The sequence below is a fragment of the Myripristis murdjan genome, chromosome 3 (assembly GCF_902150065.1).
Source record: "Myripristis murdjan chromosome 3, fMyrMur1.1, whole genome shotgun sequence".
Lineage (NCBI taxonomy): Eukaryota > Metazoa > Chordata > Actinopteri > Holocentriformes > Holocentridae > Myripristis > Myripristis murdjan.
Window position 1 is genome coordinate 9,582,426 of NC_043982.1, and position 21,083 is coordinate 9,603,508.

The 21,083-nt window shown below is 43.1% G+C and overlaps 1 protein-coding gene across 3 annotated transcripts in view; it reads right to left on the minus strand.

The window, feature by feature from the left end:
- sox6 (SRY-box transcription factor 6) overlaps nucleotides 1-21,083 on the minus strand; it is a 120,800-nt gene that overhangs the window by 76,701 nt on the left and 23,016 nt on the right. For all 3 annotated transcript variants that reach the window (XM_030046868.1, XM_030046876.1, XM_030046860.1), the window contains one exon: nucleotides 19,075-19,285. In XM_030046868.1, the coding sequence (XP_029902728.1) occupies nucleotides 19,075-19,285 (211 nt within the window). The remainder of the gene's footprint in view (nucleotides 1-19,074; nucleotides 19,286-21,083) is intronic.

Here is a 21,083-nt window from a genome sequence, read left to right on the forward strand (position 1 = left end):
TTCGTGATTCTATCAAACTTTTCGACTACAGGAAATAGGCTAGATGAGGTAGCATCTCAGTCGCTAGTAGATGAGTAGCTAACTAGCAGAGACAGCTAATTAGCAGTTGTGGTGACAAGACGTCAGCAGAACACGACCAACAGCTGTAGGTTAATGTTAGCATTCTGCTTTTCTGAATTAACTGTATGTATTTCTAAAATCCCCAAACCGTACCTTCATGTGGAGATTATTGCATTAAACAAAACATGTAAGTATCATAATTCCTCAAATTTTCAAAAACACTACAGAAAAAAAAAAATTGAAATCTGCCAGCAGAGCCCATCGTGAAGTGACTTCCAGGTTGCCTAAAAAACATGTCATCACAAGACCCACGTTATAGCACATAGTCTGAAGGTCTGTTCACACCCAGTCCAAATTTTCAGCATGAAAAAACATGCACAACAAGATTTTAAAACTAAACAATGCATCTCTATGAACTCCTTCACACTGACCCCGAAATATGGCTCTGCAAAGATCCGTCTTTTTTTTTTTCCTGGGAACATGGTGATTTCTTTTTTCCAAGAGGCTAGGAAAGGCCGAAAGAACATTCACCAATCAATCAACTGAGGTTTTGGGATCATGTGTTCAGCGCTAGTATTCAAGATGGATGTGGAGCTGATATCCTTGGTCTCCGAGAATAAAAAAACTATATGACAAGAGCTGCAACAGCTACAGACAAAGAGAGCTAATATGGCAGCGAACTGTTGACAAAATGGGAAACCACAGTGAGTTTCTACTGAAAACTATCACCTTGTATTTACAGTTGCTGTAGCATCACCTAGATTAGTGATGACTGCATTGCTAGTGAGCCAGCTTCTCCCCATCAGCATTTGTATGCTGTATCGTGGAGGTGAGTGGAAGCGGTGGGCCAAACCTGAGAGACACAGACACCAGAAGATTTGACTCTGAGTCGACAAGCTTTTTCCTCACTTTCATTTAGGTATCAAAACCTTTTTCTGAGAATGACGAAAACCTGGCGCCGGACTCTGTGAATAGTTTTGGTGCAAAAAACTAATCTTTGTGAATACTGTTTGCTTTTGTGCTTTTTATTCACATCAGATTCTTTCTTCTTTCTTTTTTCTCAAAATCCTGTGTTCAGCAGAATGTGAGGGAGAGAAGTTCCTGTAACATGCAATACGCTGTGGATGGTTCCTGTTCTGCTGCTATTATCCTTGACATCGAACACAGAGGAGATTTACACAGTTTAAAATGTATACAAGCATTGGTTTCTTTTATCCCTCTGAACATCTCTGCCCTCCACTTCCCCCAACCAAACACCATAGCTCCCTCTGACAAACACATTGACTTCAGAGAAACCGGGAGTAATAGGGTCGGTGGTTCTTGTGCCCCTGTTTAAGGATGGCTTTCAGAGAGATCAAGCGGAGTGGCTATTTTGTTTGATTGTCCACTTCCTCCGATGTGGTGGGGGTCGACAGGACATCTCCAGCTCAGGGTCATTATAACATTACTTCTGCTTTATTGACTTTCCAATTCCCAACTCACAGTTTGTCCCCTTGACCCTGAGAGAAGGAGAAGGAAGAGGCTGTGTGTCTGCGTGTGTGTGTGTGTGTGTGTGTGTGTGTGTGTGTTTTAACTCCCTGCCTGGCACAAAGATCACAGATCTTTAGACAGGGGCTGAGGGCAGGGGGGAGTAACAGAGCTCGGCTCCTCTTCCCTGCACCTCACCCCTGGGCGAGAGAGCTTCCTCTCCTGGAACAACAAACTCCCTTCGAATAATAATCCTCACATAGACAGAACAACAACAGTGCATGACATCCTTTCCCCTTAAGCATAGAAAAGGCTTAATTTTAAAGTGGTGTGAAAGGGAATTAAACAAACGCGGAACATGTGTTAATATGCACACATATGCTCTCTCTCTTTCTCCCTCAAACACACACACGCAAACACACATGTATAGACACATACTTTCATCACAGATGCTGCTCCAGCACTTGATCATTAAGGAATGCACCAACTGTTGGAGATAATGTGGTGCCAGCTTCCATTCTACTCCAGTCCTCCCCCTCCCTTCCACCTCCCTCCCAGGAGTGCTGCCGCTCCCTCACTTCTCCATCCCCTCCACCGGGCCAGACACGACCAGCCAAGTCCTCCAAAAGGAGAGACTACAGCTGGAATGCACCGCTGTCCTCCCTGCCTTCCACCTGGGAGAGGTGAATAATGACCTGGATTAGTCTATAAAATAACTCTCAAACACCTTTCAGTGTTCGAACAGCACGGACAAACAGGCAACCCAAAATGGATTTGGTGAAAGCGGTGCAACTTTCAGCGCAGGCGTGCTCGAGGCAAACGGTAAATGAGTCAGATATCTGGCTTGTTTCAAAGCACCCTTCTCCAGCCTATTTTTTTTTTTTTTTTTTCTCAGAAGAATTTAGATTAATAGTAGGAATGCTATTTGAGTTTCTAAAATTCCTGTCTGTCTTCTCTGGAGACATTATATATGCCAATGGAAACACTGGTTAATATCAAAATAATAATTACTGTCAGATTATGACAGAGAGAATGTTAGAAATCGAGCCACTCTGTGTCCACCAAAGACAAACAATTTATTTCAAATGAAAAGACTCTCACTTTATTGGTCTCACTTCTTATCAAACATTGGTTTGTTTGCAGTGGGACGGCGAGCACAATTATTAAAAACCGCATGACGTAGAAATTCAAGAAGTGGCAAGAAGAGTTTGTTGCTCTCTTCCTCTTAAAGTAGGACATTACATACTGGGGAATTAGCTTAAACAAGAGAGGAGAAGAGTCCAGCAAGTTTATTTTTATTTTCCTATGGGGGCTCTTAAATCTCTAACAACCCCCACTCCCAACCCCCTCCCTCCCCCTCTTGAGATAAAATGCTCTGTGGCTGGGGAGCAGGCCATTCAGCCGGGATGAGAATGGAATGAAAACAATAGCCCTTATCAGGCTCTTATTTACATTTTCCCAGCGTCCCTGCAGTAGACAGCTTGGCTTGTCACCAAGCCCAGATCGCCCCACTGGACCCAGACCAACTTCCTCCAGCCCCAGTGATTCCAATGGCCCCTATGGACCCATGCCTGGCACGGACCCCCTCCACTCTGCAGCTAGCGCAGATAGCAACATACAAGACAAAACTACTGGAATATGTGTCCAAGACGTGTTCCCATTGAGAGCAGAATGGTTTCTGGACTCCTAAGCCTGTCTGGGTCTCATTGTCTTTTCTCTTGGGCTGGTGCTGTATGGCTGGAAAAATGCCCTGAATCCTTTCCCAACTTTCCTGAGAGTTTCCAAGTGGCACTCAGAAGAAAGTGAACAGTCACCAGTGATTTGATGCTGCCAACTTCAATATGTTTATCAGCTATCGGCGCTGTAATCTTTCGTATCAAGCTTGTCTGTGCAGGTATTCTATGATCTTATTGATGTGGTTGAGCAGGCAAAAGGATTGAGACACCTAGAGCCCAGATGAATTGGCTAGATTAGGCGACAGTTTTTTCACTGTATTAAAAACAAAGCTAATGATCCTCATAAATCTGAACAAGGGGGTGTTTCTAGCTTGATGTGTGACATAAACACAGCTTTCAGCACCTGGCAGTCATTGCTGCCAGAATATCATGTTAAGCACAAACCACAGTAGTGGAACTAAGAGGCAGGTTACCACTGACATCTCTCTAGACTCCAGACTGTTAAATGAAAATATAGACATGATCGCTGTCTATCTGTCTGCTTGTCTCCCTCTTTTTTTTTTTCCTCCACGTGTGAACTCGTGTTGCCTCTGTTTCTTTTTCCCTGACATTTTACAGCTCATAATCTGAATAAATGTTTTATTGTTTATATCGTAAAAGGTTATTTTTTTGTTAAATTGAGTGCTAGTTAGCTATAAATGTCTGTGTTTGTGGGGCAAAGCTAGTGGGGGAAGTCTTTTGCTAATTTACAGTTTTATTGCTGCCCTAAACTGAGTGGCTCAGTCAAGCGATCATTGGAAGCTGTAGATTAACTCACATCACTAAGTGGAAACACAGCAGAGACAAATAAATACACTCACAAACAAATCAAACCTTGAATTGAAATGCACATTAAACAAGGACATCTTCAATAATTTTCAATAGGTGGTAATCTCACCTAATTTTCAAATGACTGCCTAAATTGGCCTTATGTGATTCAGTGCATTTTATCACCGTGCTTAGGCACAAAAAAAAAAAAAAACTTCATAAATTTTAGATATCAAAATGTGTTTTAAGGGTTTAATCTACTAAATGTGACGGTGCAGCAAAACACACCGGCATGTTTCAGAGGACATGATGACTGCCTCTACACACAAAAATTGCATGTTAAAACACGCAGCGGAGGGGTGTTTTGTTGCAGTCTGTTGTCTGCAATAAAATTGTTTCGACTGTGTGCCACCCCATTCTGGGTTTCACTGCATGCGCTGTTCTCCCTGGAGGAAGATGATACTTGTGTTTGAGTGTTTGTTGTGTTGAAAAGCCATTGGAAGAGAAAAGAGGGCTATCCAGGAGAGTCAAAGTAGTCATAAGTCACGGCTAACAGACTAGAGACCTCCCCTTTAGCATCGGCCTTGTATATCAGTCGTCCCAGCCTCAAGGGGAAACATGTAATTACCAAATCAATGATCAACTGACACTGGCCATATAAATAATTTCCTCCTCAGAACGCAGAGGCCTTATAAAATGAGCCAAACAGGGAATGAGGCAAATAGGGAAACAATGCTGTTAGCTGTGAAGGGCCTGGGCAGAGAGGAAATGGGGTTTGGAGTCTTTAAGTAAGCTTGAAATTGAGTTACTCCTTTGTTGAAGCACACTTTGTACAATTGTTTGTAGTTTAATAATAGATAACTAATGCTAAAAATTATACTAAATAAGGAAACCGAGGAATGTCAAAACATGGAAGTAAACTGAAACCATCATCTCATTCTCGGAAAGTAACTGAAATTAAATAAAGATCAAGAATTATATTCCATGGTGATAATTCTGACAGTGTTAAATTTGAAGTCGTAAGAACGATCTAGAAATGAAAAAAAGGATTTTAAAAAAGACACCATTTCTGAAAAGCAAAAGCTCAGGAAAATGTAGCAATCTGAAAATGAACACAGCTGACATTGAACTCATGACTGAAAATAAAATCTAAAATTAATTACAACTACAGCTGCTACTACAACAATGGGGAATTGCCATAAAGGCACAAATATTCATTAAAGTACTACATGTAAGTGGGAGCTGAAAAATGTGTTTTTGTGCTTTGAGATCGTGCCAAGGAACCATATAGTAGCTACTGTAGTGTGCACGTTTTTAATGCTCTGTTAAGCTATGATAATCAGACTTTCAAACTAAAAGGTGTGAACTAAGCAATGCATTATGCAATATCTGTTTGCAATAGTTTGAAAATAGTACAGATCTCTTTTCTACAGCCCGAAAAAATGCACTGACTCTTCATCTGCATGAAGTCAACAATTCATTATATTTAGCTCACTGCATGATGCCACATGTAAAAAGTATTTGCACAAGTTTTTAAAATAAATTAAACTGAAATTGACTTGAATGCTATCAACAGCTCAAAAAGCCCTTCCTTTTAATTTCATTCTCCTACATTCTGTGCTATATAAAGTATATTTTTTAAATTCGTGAATAAATTTCGATCTCTCAGAGACAAAACTGCCAGAATCTCAGTCAGACAATGATAAGCTGAAGTGTAATTTCACAACCACTCTCTGCTGCACAGAAAACAAATCAAAAGTCGAGATTGATAAAAAAGAAAATGACTGTGATACACTCCAAGGAGTCCTTTGAATATCTTAATCACAGAGACACTAAAAACAAGACCCCATCATCACAGCAAATAAAACATAATAATTACAAGAGGCAGGCAGGGAAGTGAAATGCAGAGAGAAAACATGTTTTGTCATTCAGGCGGTAGTCCCTGAGACAACAGCTGTTGGATGCTGCAAATACTCCTGAAGTCTCCATAATCATGGCGTTATTGAAGTGAGGACAAAAAGGGCACTAATTGCAAGGGAGCAATCGGAACGCAATAGGTTACACACCCGGGTGATGCTGCACAATGCAAACGCTAAAGAGGGAGCTGGGGGAAAGAAAAAAAAAAAACACACAACACTCTGAGCACAACAGTACCTTGTCACTCATTTTCAGGCAATTACCTTTCCTCCTTGTCAACAGTCTTAATAACCTCTATCATTTCCAGAGGACTTTTTGGTGCAGTTAAATAATTCCAGCTGTTAAATATGTAATTGCTAGTGCTGGCGTGCATGGATGAAGAGGTCCAGCTCCTTGAGACATGTCAGTGCATTGTGGAGCACCTGCACCCTGTGGCAGGCTTGCTTTAATTGACACCCAATACTACTCATTATTCCACTTGGTGAACATCTCGGTTAGTCACCTGTTAGACTGTCCGCTAACAGTCATTTGGCCTTGTAAACAGCTGCTATAAATACAAAGTAACCTGGGCGAGGTGTTCTTCATCTGAGGCTGCGACAGAGGACAGCTACATTCCATCTACTCTGATTCTTTCTTCCTTCCTTCCTTCCTTCCTTCCTTCCTTCCTCCCTTCCTTCCTTCCTTCCTTCCTTCCTTCCTGACCACCTCCTGTCTGTGTGCCTGCTTACATGGAGGGGAGTGATCAGTCGCTAGTCTCCGGAAAGGGTCAGGGGTCAGTGGAGGGCTTTCCTGATGGGATCAACGACTTGTCATTTCTAGAGGACTTAGTTCGGTTTATGGAAACTGGGCTCAGTGACTTGATAATGCACCAGCACTCTAGTGCACGCAATAGTTTGCACTCAAGGAAGAAATTCACTTCAATGTGATTTCCATCTGGTAAGTGTCTTTGATGTTTGCATTTCCCGGTAAACATAATTTTATTCCCTGCATTTATGCTGCTGGCAGTGCATTTCTGCAATTAGATGATCCTGCTGTTAGATTGTTCTGTCACAGGTTGTGAAATAAGGTGCAGAAAGTCACATGGCATACCTGGACACAATAAATCAAAATCCAGGAGTGTAATATATTACACACTGCCTGACAAGAGGGTTTAAAAAGGAAACATTTCAAAGTATTTTAACTGTATTCCTGAAACGGCAGTGAAAGAACCAGAAGGGATGGCCTACGTGCCCAGGAGCTTCTGCCCCGCCTTGCCCTTATCTGCACTGACCAAGGTGCTAATCCGACAGAGTTGACCTGGCCATTCTGAGAAGCCTTATACACACACAGCACCCTGACCTCTCTAAATAGGACAAGTGTCTATCAAGCATATATGAATTAACCGTCCCCAAGAGGCTTCACCTCCCGAGCTGAGCAGCATATGACCTCTCCCAATCCATTTTACTGCGGCACTCTGTGGCAATCAGCCTTGAATTATTAAAGTGAGCAGTGAGCAATGATCAATTCATTGCAGCCCTTGCTCGCGCACTGCTCGGCCGTACTTCAGCTGAAATGACATTGAGAACACTTGGATATGCTTCCAGACAATGCACATAAATGTGAAATATGTCAGACCCAATATGTCAATAATCATAACTGTACAGGCTGAGGCCATGTCCCGGCTAATCCTAAGGAAATGCTACTAGATGGCTGTAGGGTGAGAAGGTTTCAGCACTGTGATTCTTTTCAAATCCATTGTTGAGAGAAAGAGCCGGAGAAATTGAAACACAGACGAGAGGCTGGCTGGTGAGTGCCACCACACTCAGGGCAGTGCCAACTATACCTCGCACCATAGGAGTAGGCATCTGGACTGTTATGGGATAGTAATGTCTATATGTAAGACTGTGTGTGAATTATAAATATATTTGAAGAGAATGTACTGCAAATTGGTAGGCCATTGCCTTGTCAGGAAAAAAACCTTGGTTTCTGCCCTGAAATGCCTAAACCCCTCTTATCGACACAAACGAGAAAGGGGGAAAACAACAGCAAAGAAGTTGTAAGAAAATGAAAGATAGCAGTGAAGTATACAAGTCAAGGAACCTGGAAGTAAGGAGAGAGAAGGGAAGAAAAAAAAATCCAATCAAAACTTTGTGAGGAGAAGATGAGGAGCCAAGATAAACCAGTACTCAGAGCCCCCAAAACTGCAATCTCCCCTTAAGCCGGAGAGTGGCAGCTGGCAGAACAGCTGGTGAATAGGATTAATGTCAGAAGAATGAAATAAAACTCAACATATGTCCGAGCCTGAGGTGTTGGGACTGTGCGTGATTGTGCCCCCGATGGATGCCATGTGTGCAGCTGGAAGGAGCTGCTGTGCTGCTCCACTCTCTACCCCACAAGGTCACTTTTAAGAACTAGGACCATTAAATGCTTGGATAGCAAAATTAACTTTTCGTTCCCTCTCCTCTCTCCTTTGCTCTAAAGTCCCTATTCAGGCTCCAAAGGGAGTCTTTTGAATGAGGCTGTCCATATAATTCACTGTACTTTCAACAGAAATACAATCATCATTTTGATTTGAAAAAGGGAGACCAAATAGTGAATGTTGAAAGATAGAATCAGACAAGGTCAGAGACAACTGAAGCCTTTATTAAGATGGAGCAAGATAAAAACACATGATAGGCACTTAATTTATTCCAAACTCATGGTGGTTTTTTTTATACCATTGTGTACGTTTTTTCATAATTTCCAGCCTCTAAAAAAGTAAAGTGCCTTGAAAAAAATATATCTCTAGTACTACATTGGTTAATTTATTTCATAACTGTGATACAATAAGAGTGAGAGACAGTGAGAGAAAGGAGGAGAGACAGATTCTGTTTGTGTGTGTGTGTGTGTGTGCGCGCGTGTGTGTGTGTGTGTGTGTGTGTTCAGTATTAGGCTTACAAGAATGAAAAGTACACATTACTTGTACTGGAAGCTTCAGTCGGTGCTGATGAGCGGTTCAACACTTGTGAAAATGAACATTACAAGAGAAATATGTGGACTTAATTTCAATTTATAATTTGCATTTGATGTCAGTAATCATTAGGGTCCACACACTGTAATAAATTATAATAATTTCACACAAAAATTAAATTACTGGGTACCTTGCATTGGAGAGATTTTTTTGTTGGGTACCCTGCAATTTAACTGTCAGATATAAACTCGCCTGCTAATCAATGCTCCAAAACATTCACATTTATTCATCTATGTTAAATTAATAGAAGTGTGAAGAAAACGTGGAGTACTGTGATCATGGCTGTTCAGTGTGATTTACTAAATTAATGGGTGCCTGACTCTACAAGGACAAAAAGAGACTAATAGGATCCACATGAATGCATTAAAATTTGCAGTGAAGCCAAGTGTCTGGTATAGACACCCAAACTTTATTTCATCATAAACGCTGGGCAACTAGGATGTGCCTTAGAGACTGAACCATAAGATGTGATATAAAAAGAGGCACATATTACAGGAGTAAGCAGAACATAATATACTTTGGGTAATTGCTGGGCATAATGTAAATGTGTTGAATCTCTTCAGTGTGTGCGTATGGTGTGTGTGTGTGTGTGTGTGTGTGTATGTGTGAATTGGGGGGGGGGGGGGGGGTCTGCCCTTACAGTGGATATTCTCAAATTGTATGATACATTCTAATTTTAGTTTAATATAAAGTAAATGACAATTTGGGAGAGAGCAAAAAAAAAAAAAAAAAAAAAAAATCGCAGTAAGGGGGTAATTAAATTTTACTCCTGCAGTTTGGCATTCTCAGTTTCAAACAGCAATTAAAGCTGTTTATCGAATCCTGCAGCCGGCTCTGTTTACTAAGATGCCAGAGTTCAGGATGCACACACATTGCTCACTCGATGGCAAGTCCAAAGGTCACTATTTTTAGATTATGTCCTCCATTCTCTGAGCTGCAGCACAGAGCAGGCAAAGACAAACAAAGTAATTTTCACCGGGTGAGCATGCGCAAAAAAAAAAAAAAAACAGCCCATATTGTTCAAAAGTTTCAGCTTCAGTCACTAAATGATTGGTAGTAATCTTTTTGCAGTCATCTGGGAGCTCAAATTGTATCATCATACCAGAATTCACAATATGATAAATAAGTTAACACAATTGAGGAGAAAATGATACTCATAAGCGAGGTGTAAATGACTCAGAAAGTTTTTTTTTTTTTTTCATTGAATTTCTATACTTTTCCAGACACAATACTATTCAGTAGCCATTTCTGATTCTTGCCTGGCCAGTGGAGGAAGAGATGATGAAGTAACCATAGCACTTCTAAAGGTTAAGCATTCGAACTTCGAGAAAGTCCCCCTTCACTGGCCCACAGAAAAGCGCCTCAATGCCCTATTGTTCAAGAATGGTTCAGCAACAATAGAAGCCGTATTTTTCTTTTCAATCAGCCCGTTCTCTTTCTGTGGGATACAGAGCCATGCGGACTGAGACCTGCTGGGCAAGGATGGAGAAACTCGCTTCTCATGTGTGACTGAGCTCATTGGCCCAGCTCACACTGGGGAAGCTAACAACAGGCTTACAGTATAGACTTTGTCAAACAAAGTGCCACCCAGAGAAAGAGAAAGAAAAAGGATGGAGGAAGGTGGCATGCCGTGAAGAAGGTGATATAAGTAAAAAGATTGTATAGTGTCTCGCTATCCAAATTGTTAATTGCAATATTATACTAAGTGAGATGAGATTTACAATAAAAACCACCCCAGCAAATCATTAATCCTAATTCCATAACTTTTACCCATCATTGAAGCTTCATGATATGTAATAGACAACAGGGTGTTAGAGCATACTGTATTAACCACTCGACCGGCGCAGGCTTAAAATTATACTGGGGGCGCTCCTAAAGAGAGATGGCGTTCATCGAATAATTACAATCATTGGCACTCAGGCTTTGCAGTGCAATAAAACACATTTCTATTCGTTTCTTCTGACATCCTCATCTCATCTCCTGGCACATGCATAATGTTATTGAACAAGGAGAAAGAAAAGGCACGAGTGGGAGGAAACATCTGTTTCATCACTAGTGATTAAACAGTCTCTTTGTTCAAGAGGCAACGCATCAAAGTTGGATGTAAAACATTCATGTTCACTGTTAGGTGGGAAAACAATGCAAATATGCTAATAGGCTGCATCAACGTTAGTTGTCATGTTTGCTTGTGTCAAGGCTGGATGGCTGACGTACCTCTGTCTTATAGAACAAGCCAGCAATGTGCTCTGAAATCATTAGCAGGCCACAGAGGCCGTCTGTGCCCAGGGTGTGAGTTACACTGACACTATTTTGATCCTTGGTCAGATGACACCAGCTCTTTTGTCAAGTTATGTGTGGAGAATGCCTGGGAGCTGAATGCCAGAGCTGGGACAGCGATACTGCGCTGGCACACTACAAGTCTCCCAGTGTAACCCCACTGCATGCGTTCCCACACACACACACACACACACACACACACACACACACACACACTCACACACACAGGCTCACACATGCGCCCTCCCCTTGCACCCCATCCTATTGTAGAATAGCCTGTTCTGTCCTGTTCTGATCACCTCAGCCCACCCACCCACCACCACCTCTGATTCCATAAAGCCCGTCCATATCCATCTCTGCTCATTCTCCTTTCATGTGCATATAGGACACCGCTATTTCCAGATTCTGGGCTCCACAGCACAATGACAAATTTAGTAGCATTAATGGCTTCTGCCTTCTTATATGTCAGCGTTTCACCCTCTCTGTACCCCTTTGAACACTGAGGTGTCACATAAAACACGCAGGCCGTTCACCAACTTCTGCTGATGTAATCGCTTACATGCTGCCACAAAGATACATGCAAAACTATTGTTTTTAGAACAGGAAAGAGAATGCTCCAGGATATCCCGAAGCAATAACAAAACGCTATTGATCAACCAGTGATGTCATTGACTCAGTTTATATGCAGCTCAGATTAGATGCAGTTGATGCAGACGTACCTATTACCAGTGTGTGTGTGTGTGTGTGTGTGTGTGTGTGTCTGTGTGTGTATGTGCAAAGACAAACAAGCCTCTGTGCAATCCTGGCTGTGATTTGTCTCTCCAAGACACCCGTTTCCTCCTATCAAGAGGTTCCTGTGCAGCTAGTGAGCCGGGATCACAATGGAAGCGTTGTGCAGCCTGGGTGCAGGGGGACACACTCAACAGCTGAAACCCGGGAAGATGGCCCCTGGAATGCTCCGCAGCAGTTGCTACTGTTGACTAATCGGAATATGAGAACTGGGGAAGGTGATCTTGAATGCAAAGAATGGCACATTGAAGAAGCAGCTGCTTGTTTTGTCATCTGAATGACCGAGTGAGCAGAAAGGGAATGGGGCAACAAAACCTATATGTATGCTACTGTAAAGTGAAACCTGTGAACTGCTTCAGTCATCTCCTACGGGGTTGTGCCTGTGTTATGTGAGGGCTTTGTTTTGGAGCAGATACTAAATACATAATTCAGCAGCGGACCAGACACTCCGTGCCCCGTATTCCCAACACAGAGCCATTCCATTTAGCCCTGGGCTCTGATCTCAGCCTGGCAGAGGAGCAACATTGTCACAGGAGAGAGAGAGAGAGAGAGAGTGAGTGAGAGTGCGAGAGAGGGAGACGGAGAGAGAGAGAGAGGGAGAAGAGAAAAGGACCATAAGAGGAGGGAAGAGGTGAGGGTGAGAAGAGGGCAAAGGAGAGCAATGGGGAGGGGGGCTGTGTGTGTGTGTGTGTGTGTGGGGGGGGTGATATGGAGGGGGAGGAGAGAAAAAGGAGGGGAGAAGAAACAGAGCAGGAAGAGGAGAGGAGAGGAAGGCGAGATTGAGAGAGGAAGGGAGGAGTGACGGGCCGGGTATCTTTTTGTGAAAGTTCACATGTCAGGCTGGCAGGCTGCCCGCGGCGTACAGCCGAAAAATCTATTTAACGTCTGCTTCACAGGGTGACAAGAGGGTTGATTGGCAGAGAGCAGAGAGCCGCTTTTGATCATGTGTCCTAACAAGCGATTCCAGCTCATGTCTCTTCAGCCTGAACAGATCTACATTACCTATTCAAACAAAAGTGACAGACCAGAGCACTGCTCCGCTGGGCTGGCACACCATGCCACAGGCCAAGAAAGAACACACACACACACACACACACACACACACACACACACACACGGACATAGGAAGGCAGCCTCAGACATATACACATGTAAGTGTGTAGATGCAAGTGAGAACACACACACATACACCAGTTATTCGATCAAATAGACTACTTGCATCATGATCAGTGGCTTGTTAGAATCATGTAGACAGAATAGACAACAGATTATTAAAGGAGGGGAGGAACATGGGGGCACCGGAGAAACACGGGGAGAAATGCTGGTGTTTGACAGATGTTTGGCCAGTGTGCGCGCTGCCAGGAGGAAACTGGCTTGACATTGTCCAGCAGGAGGGCGAGACTTAGAAGGAGGGTAGAGCTATGCGTTTGAAGGATGCCTCAAAACCTGCAACCGGCGCATTAGGAAGGCAACTGGATCTCCAGTCCTCATTGCATATGCATAGAGTCAGAGGCTCATGCTCAGATCATTATAACAAAGATTCCTATTAATTAGGTGGGATAAAGCAGAACCAGATGACATGGCAGCTGGGATGAGAGGAGAGGGAAGAAAGGAGGGAACTAAAAAAGGAGGGGAGAAAGTCCATTGGTGTGTTTGGGGGAGGGGGTATTTGTATAGCACACATTGCAGTATATATGGTGCAATATTATATGAGTATACTCTCCCTAATTCACCAAAAATATAATAATTAAAATATAAAACCTGTGTACCATAAAGAAAAAGCCTCTATTAAATCAGCTGCATTTAGACAACATTTCAAAATGGTCTTTTTTGTGGAATGAAATGATATAAGCTACCCATAAAATGCTGCTGTATTCTCCAAAATAAATCCATTCATGCCATCAAGCACCTGCAGCCAATTTCCTCTGCGCCTCCATGTAGAGTCAGCAGGGGCTGTGACACTGACAGGGAACAGTGTTACAACAGAGTCAAGAGTTCATCAGTGTTAATCAGACCAAAGGCTTAGAGCTGATCCTATTCTCTTCCAAAGCTTTCACCCATCCCTGAATCTCATTACGTGGCCTGTCGTAATAGAGGATAATGACCTGGGGCTTCGCACAATGCTGATCGCTCCCCCACACTCACCCTAGTGCACAGAGTCATTATACTGTGGTAATACACAACCTGGCCAGAGGGACTACGCTTACAAATAGGAAGAGGGGTGGCAGACGAGAGAGAGAGAGAGAATGAGAATGGGGGAGAGGTACGATATCTATATATTAACATCACAAGCAATGCGTAGGTCACCTGCCTCTGCATACTTTTTTAGTTAATTTTCCTCTACTTCAGATAAAACTGGGAAGTAGGTTTGGCTGAAAATGCTTCTAAAATGCCTCCTCTGTGGCTTCCCCTTGCTAACGTAATTAACCATGACTCGTGTCATGGAACCAGGTGTCGCCTATTCTGCAGGGGTATCTGCTGTATCCACTCTGACACGCTGGAGTCTCTAGGAAGGGCATCCTCTGTCTTCATCTGTGTCTCTTGGTCTGCCTTTGTCTACGTGTGTATATGTCTGTCTGTCCGACTGGCTCTCGGATGGAAACAGATTAGATTATGGCCTCGGGGAAAAGTCCACACTTTGTCACTTTAACAACTGTTTAGTGCGTCACATGTTTCAGGTCAGCGAGGGTCACATGTTTCGGTCAGAATGAGACCACACCTGTTCGCAGGCTGGGCAGCCCTGGATCACATGCACCACTTTCTTTCTCAACAAGCCTTGAAATGAGACACTCTGTGTATTGTGATGCTGGACTCAGTGTGCCAATCTTAAAAGATTTGCTGGACCGAGCAGTAAGAGACCTCAACATCACAAGGAAAACATGTTGTGTGTTTATGCAGCATGTTTCAGCCTAATGTTCCTGGCTAGCACCGAAAAGTCGGCTCCCTCATTCCACAACTCGTGTCTGTTACTGTAGATGTAATGATGTAATTCAGTCTAGCTTGGGGTCGGAGCATGGATTACAAGATAACAAGCTTGAACCAGCAGCCAGAGCTATTGGCAATACTGGACCGCTGACTAGAATTGGCAAAGCATGATGGCTGCTGAGGCCCAATCAGTGAGGGGACCCCAAGATGTGTGCATATGGGTGTATGTGTGTTACTCACAGAAACAAATTGACCATAAATTACTGTTAATACATTTAATTTTTTTGCAATTATATTGTTATTGGATTGAGATCATCTCTGTTTATGCATGTTTTGTTTTTTTCTACACGCCGCCCGCTGAGCATTGTGCTCAGCGGGCCAACAAGAGAATGTAATGCTGCCTCAGCCTCAGAGTCAGCACACCACTCAATAGACACAAAGATGAAAAAAAGGAAATCATAACTGCATGCAAATCAAATTCAATGCCAGTCGCGCTGGCAAGGACTCAACAAGTAGCTACTAAGCCAAAGGAAAATCCCTAAAAGCTAAGACATGAAACTGAAACCCAATTACTCGTCCTTGTCTTGGGGACGATCATAAAGACTCAACACACAAAGTATTTCTGTGTTGACTTGCACAGTATTGATTCATACTTTAGTGCATTATATAAAGCTGTTCTAATTGCATGTGAATCAAATCAAGGTCACCTTGGCTTTTTATAATGGTGGCTATTTTTCTTTTTCCCCTAATACTTTATACTGACATTTTTAACTCTTGACAAGTGCTGTCTGGAGACTTATCCATAAATAATGCATTTACAATACCTTGTAAATAAACATGGGGCACAATCGTTAGCCCTGCTGGCAACTGGGCCTAATAGTGCTTTTACAGCAAAGGTGACTATTCAGCTAAATGCGGTGCTCTCTGCTGGGAGGACATATTCATTCATTAGCACAGTCACAAGCACTTAAAGCACTTTAAGGAGCAGAAATGGAGAGGCAGGGTGGAGGGAAAGAGGGGGTGAAAGGGTACAAAGATATGGGGATGGAAGGATGGAGGGATGGTAGGTACAGTACTGTGCATTGCCACTATTGTTCAGATGTGCTTGTTGCATCTTGGTACTGTGCAGAAAACTGGCAGTCTTTTTTTTTTTTTTTTTTTTTTTTTTTTTTAATCGAAAGGAGGCAGATCAGACCTGCTCAAGTAGTAGCAGTATTGTTATTATTATTGTTGTTATTATTAATTGTTTTTGCTTGTTTATTCCCATGGGGAGATTAGGGAAACAATATGAACAAGACAGCTATTTGGGAAAACACCAATACACAGCCACTGACACTGAGCATACTACTACATACTACTACTACTACTACTACGAATAATAATAATCATTATTATTATTATCATTATTATTATTATTATTGTTGCTGTTGTTATTGTTTTCAGTTGTTTTCAAACTGACTGTGAAATAAAAATCCATCCAAAGTACAGTGTAACATCCAGCATACTAACTATTAATAATACAGGTAATTCCAGTGGTATTAGTACTAGCACTAGCCACAGGGGGGAAAAAACTAGCATAAACACCTTACACTAATTAAGCAGGATTTCACCGCACATTCCCTAGATGGGTAATGTACTGTGTAAAGAGCATACGAGCCTCTGAGACCATTTGTATGCCCTCGACCCCGGAGGTCATCACAGTCATCCTCAGCCCATCAGGACAATAAGCTATCTTGTCCAGAGCAGGGAGCCCCGACAAGAATGGCGGCATATGGTGAAGTGTCTCTGAGGGCCTCCGTGATCCCAAGCAGGCAGGCACCAAAGCAGCAGAATTAGACACAACAGTTGTCCTGTAATATCAGGCTTAGATAAGCGATATATTTAGCTCATCTGCTCTTTGTGTCACATTAGCTGCGTCATTAAGACAACAAATGGTGGTACCAACCTTCTTGTATGTTCTTTAATGGGTTAATCCTGCCCCTTTTCAGTAACCAACTGGGCCTCTCTACTTAAACAAAGACATAAGGGAAAAAAAAAAAAAAAAAAAAACAAAGGTCGCCACCTTTCCCTTGGCGGTTCTTAAGAGTCCCTCTCCCTCCATTTTACAGTAATCACTGATCATCACCACTGAAGCTTCCTCAAGTGCTCTCAAGGATAGAGTATCTCTCAGTTCCTGCAGCTTAGGGACAACATACTGAACTTTGTGAGCCTCTTGTCTTCCTCTGCGTTCCCTGCTCAGAAACTAATTTCCTCCAACAAGGGAGTTTATTTTGGTGGTGGTGATGCACAGGGCATGAGGCAGACCAAGTCTCTATTATTAACAGGAGATTAAAACAGCTGTATGGCACTCTAAAGCACCCTCTCCTCCCTGCACTAACATACGGCCCTGGATTACAAGCTGCACTTGACCATTTAAATTACTGCAACAACCAGCCTTCACCAGCTGGGGCTCATTACCATAACGCCTGCCTTCGCCGCGGAGAGCACTGACGAGTCCGCCTCGGATATCAAGCCCGCCAGAAACAAGGCGCACGTAAAATATATTCTTAGATCTCCATCCTATCACATGATTTAGAATTTTAAGGATGAGACTTTTAATGTGTGTGTGTGTGTGTTTGTGTGTGTGTGTGCTTGCGTTTAAATCAAATCATGTCTTTTGATAAAATCAGCCGGCGTGCCCTATTTATAAAAAGGTATGGGAAAAGCCAAGGACTGGACTGCATCAAATGTCTTGTAAGTTTGTGTTTTGAACTGTACGTTGTCACTGTTATGTAAATGAAAACAAAAAGTGTAGACAGTATACAACATGTCATTTAAACTACAGGCATAAGGAGTGAAAACTGGTGTTATAAAAAAAAAAAAAAAAAAAAAAACAGAAAAGAAAACGCTACACTAATTGCAGGAATTGTCTTGGTGTTTATGCAGTATGCATAAATAAGACTGCAGAGGGCATTTTGGCAGCATGTGTACAAGCACGTTTCACATTTTGGATAAGCTTTGATTAATTTTAGCCCGGTAATTTTGCTGTATTTTCAATAATCCAAACATTTCAGGTTCCCAAATTATCTCCATTTCTTGAGCATTCAGATAAGTAAAGTCTCTTCTCCGTTTGATATTTCATAAATCACACCAAAAACGATCAGTATCCCCCGTATCAGCACACGGCTAAAAAATGACGGGGGTTGAACATTATCTAGTGCGAGGCCTGTGATGCTCTGATACAACGATCACCAAACGAACACTTAAAAAAGAAGTGGCAAATTATTTTTAGGCTAACAGAGGTCTAATTTATTCGTCTGATGAAGTGCTTAAGCTAAGAGCTCCCCAGACACTAAATGAGACACATGCATTCCCAAGGGAGTCTAACATTTGATTGGATGTAGTTATATTACTACAGCCCTAATTAAGAATGGGGGATGTGTTTCAGCAGCTCTTTCAAATATTTGTTTTTCTGCTGTACTCTTGATAGACTGCAGGCTGTGGGAGGGAGACTCGGGGAGCCAAACAGGGTGAAACGGGGGTGCAGATATGTGACACAGACCTAACAGTCTTATCGAAAGAGAAAGGGATTTTCTTCCGCATGCTCCGGTGTGGAAAAATCTGAAATTCCCAGGGCGTGGTGAGTAAGATGAATTAATTAGGCATGTGAAACAGGTAAAATCCATCAGGAGGGCTTAAGTTGTTTGTGGGTAGCAAAACTTTGATGAATAACTGCGCTGAGTGAAAAGTGTTCTGTGTAGCAAAATGAAGAGGTAATGTTCCTGGCGCCGAGTCAACAGCATGCGTTTTATAGTCTAGGAGTTTGCCTTGGCATGAACAGAAGACCACACTTATGCTGAGGTGCTCTGCCACACAGTCTTTGTCACACTGGAAGAGGTTCAGAACAAACTGGAAACACTGTAACGTCAGTCCTCCCAGGCTGGGTGTGTGCCTACGTGCGTGTGTGTGTGTGTGTGTGTGTGTGTGTGTGTGTGTGTGTGTGTGAGAGAGATACAGGAGAAAAGAGGCAGACAGACAGGAAGCTAGAAATTACAGAAGGAGAGAGGGAAAGCTTTGGAAGAGTAGCTCACTTAGCAAAAAATGCATTTGCAAGCCCAGCCCCCAAACAATACACACACACACACACACACACACACACACACACACAGAGGAACAGGGGGAGTTTACCGTCTTGTTCTGTCTTTGTCATCTCCTCCAGCTTCTTCTGCTTCAGTGTGTCCACCACGTCTGCCAGGCTTCCTTTGCGACGCTCAGGAGTTCCAAACGCTGATCCGCTCAGCAGGTCACTTCGCTCCCGGGCCGCCTCCTCGGGCTTGTGTGGGGAAGTGGAATTATTCCGGAAGGAGTACAGGGAACATACTTTATTGCTGTCAGATTCCTGTAAGAAAACAAAAGTCGGGAGGGACGGTGATAAGGGATGAGATTTGTATTTCTGTGTTCTGTCAGAGCTCCATTGAGCTTTTTGACTTTTTTTTTTTTTTTTTTTAACTCCATTCAAATGTAGAGATTGCTAGGTTTTTTGCAGCTCAGGGCGATTTGGCTATATCAAATGACTCCTCTCTGGCTTTCATACAGCAGCTTCTATAACTTCAACAGAGCTAGCTGTTCCGGTAAATGAGATATGACAAGTGAAAAATTGAGATGAAATGATGAGGTACACTTTCATAGGGCATAGCCATAATGTGCTCAGGCTCTACTTTTCATCTACAGAGACTACACAGAGAAACCTCCCAACTGTAATTTCTCAAATTGCTTTTGAGTGTACATTTGTGTTAGGGTGACTGCTGTGTAATTTGTTCATTTTCTAGTGGAGACCTATTCTCAGCTGAGTGCCTCGGGCCATCGTAAATCTGCGTCCTGTCTTGAGCTGTTGTTGTTTTTCAGTCCCACCTGTGTATGGTTTAGTATTTAACTAAGGGTCCTGTCTCTGGCTGACTGGCTGAGTGCTCCCTGTGCACAAAGAGAGACACGCAGGAAAACGGGAGAAGAATGGGAGAGGGCTTGAGTGAGAGCGATAGCAACAGAGCGAGAGACAGAGCGTGTGTGTGTACTCAGCACATGGGCCATGGCGGAGGCTTACATCTGACAGAAGGTAGTGTTAATTATGGTTTGTGGAGTCTGAGAAAGCAGAAGGTAACTACGCAGCCAGAAGCTGCAGCCTTTAACCCGGGATCAGTTAGCTCCGATTTAAGCCCTGACAAACCTGGCCTTATAGCCAACACGAACAGAATAAACACAACACGCTCCCGTATCCAACACATATGCCTATCGTGGAAAAACGAGCTGCAGTCAAGAGCAGCGTGATAACATAGCGCAGTACAGTGGGGAAGAACGATAGACGCGTGTCTGGCTCCGGAGAGCCACTGACATTCCTGAAAATGAAAAGTCAGGAATGCGGTACAATGGGCAGGAATGTCGACGGTGCCAATTTCTCATCCCTCTGCAGCATGTCCAGCCCCAGGCAGAGTTGCAGTCGGCGTATAAGGGTGGTCCGGTACCAAGCGCCAGGGTGGCACGACCGAGCGGCCTCCTCTGCACCTCCCAACCCTGGGCTGCTTGATTATGCAGTGTGGCAGAGACAGTGGAGGGTGCTTGTGGGGAGTGGAGCGGTGCTGGGTTAATCAGCTGGCGTAGGTTCAGGGCACAGCCCACACAGACGCATGGCACAGCAGTGGAGTCAGGTAATCAGCGCAGGCAGCACTCTCATTCCTTTTGCCTTATGCCTTTTTTCCCCATTTCTTCCCTCTATCTGTCCCTGTATCGTTCAATTTCACATTCTCTCTCTTTCTCTGTCTCTCTCTTTTATTCTTTCTCTACTTTCCTTGCTCCAACTTCCTCATTTAACCCGTGTTCCCCTCGGCACCTTGTAAACATAGCAAATTCAAGCTGACAAAACATGTACACTTCACCTCCCAATTCTGTATCAGTTGATGTTATCATTGTAACAGAGGGGCAAGGCTAGAGGAGCCAAAAAAAAAAAAAAAAAAACATTACTACCGCTCAAGCCTTGTATGCTTGACATGAAGAGCAACTATCATCCACCTACCCTGACCCGCCAGCATTCATGTGATAGGCTGAACTCAAACTCCATTGACTGCTGGGGCCTGTATAACCCTTTCATACATTTCAAGGTTACCTCGACGACTCAATGTCCTGTTTACTCAAATCCGAATGAT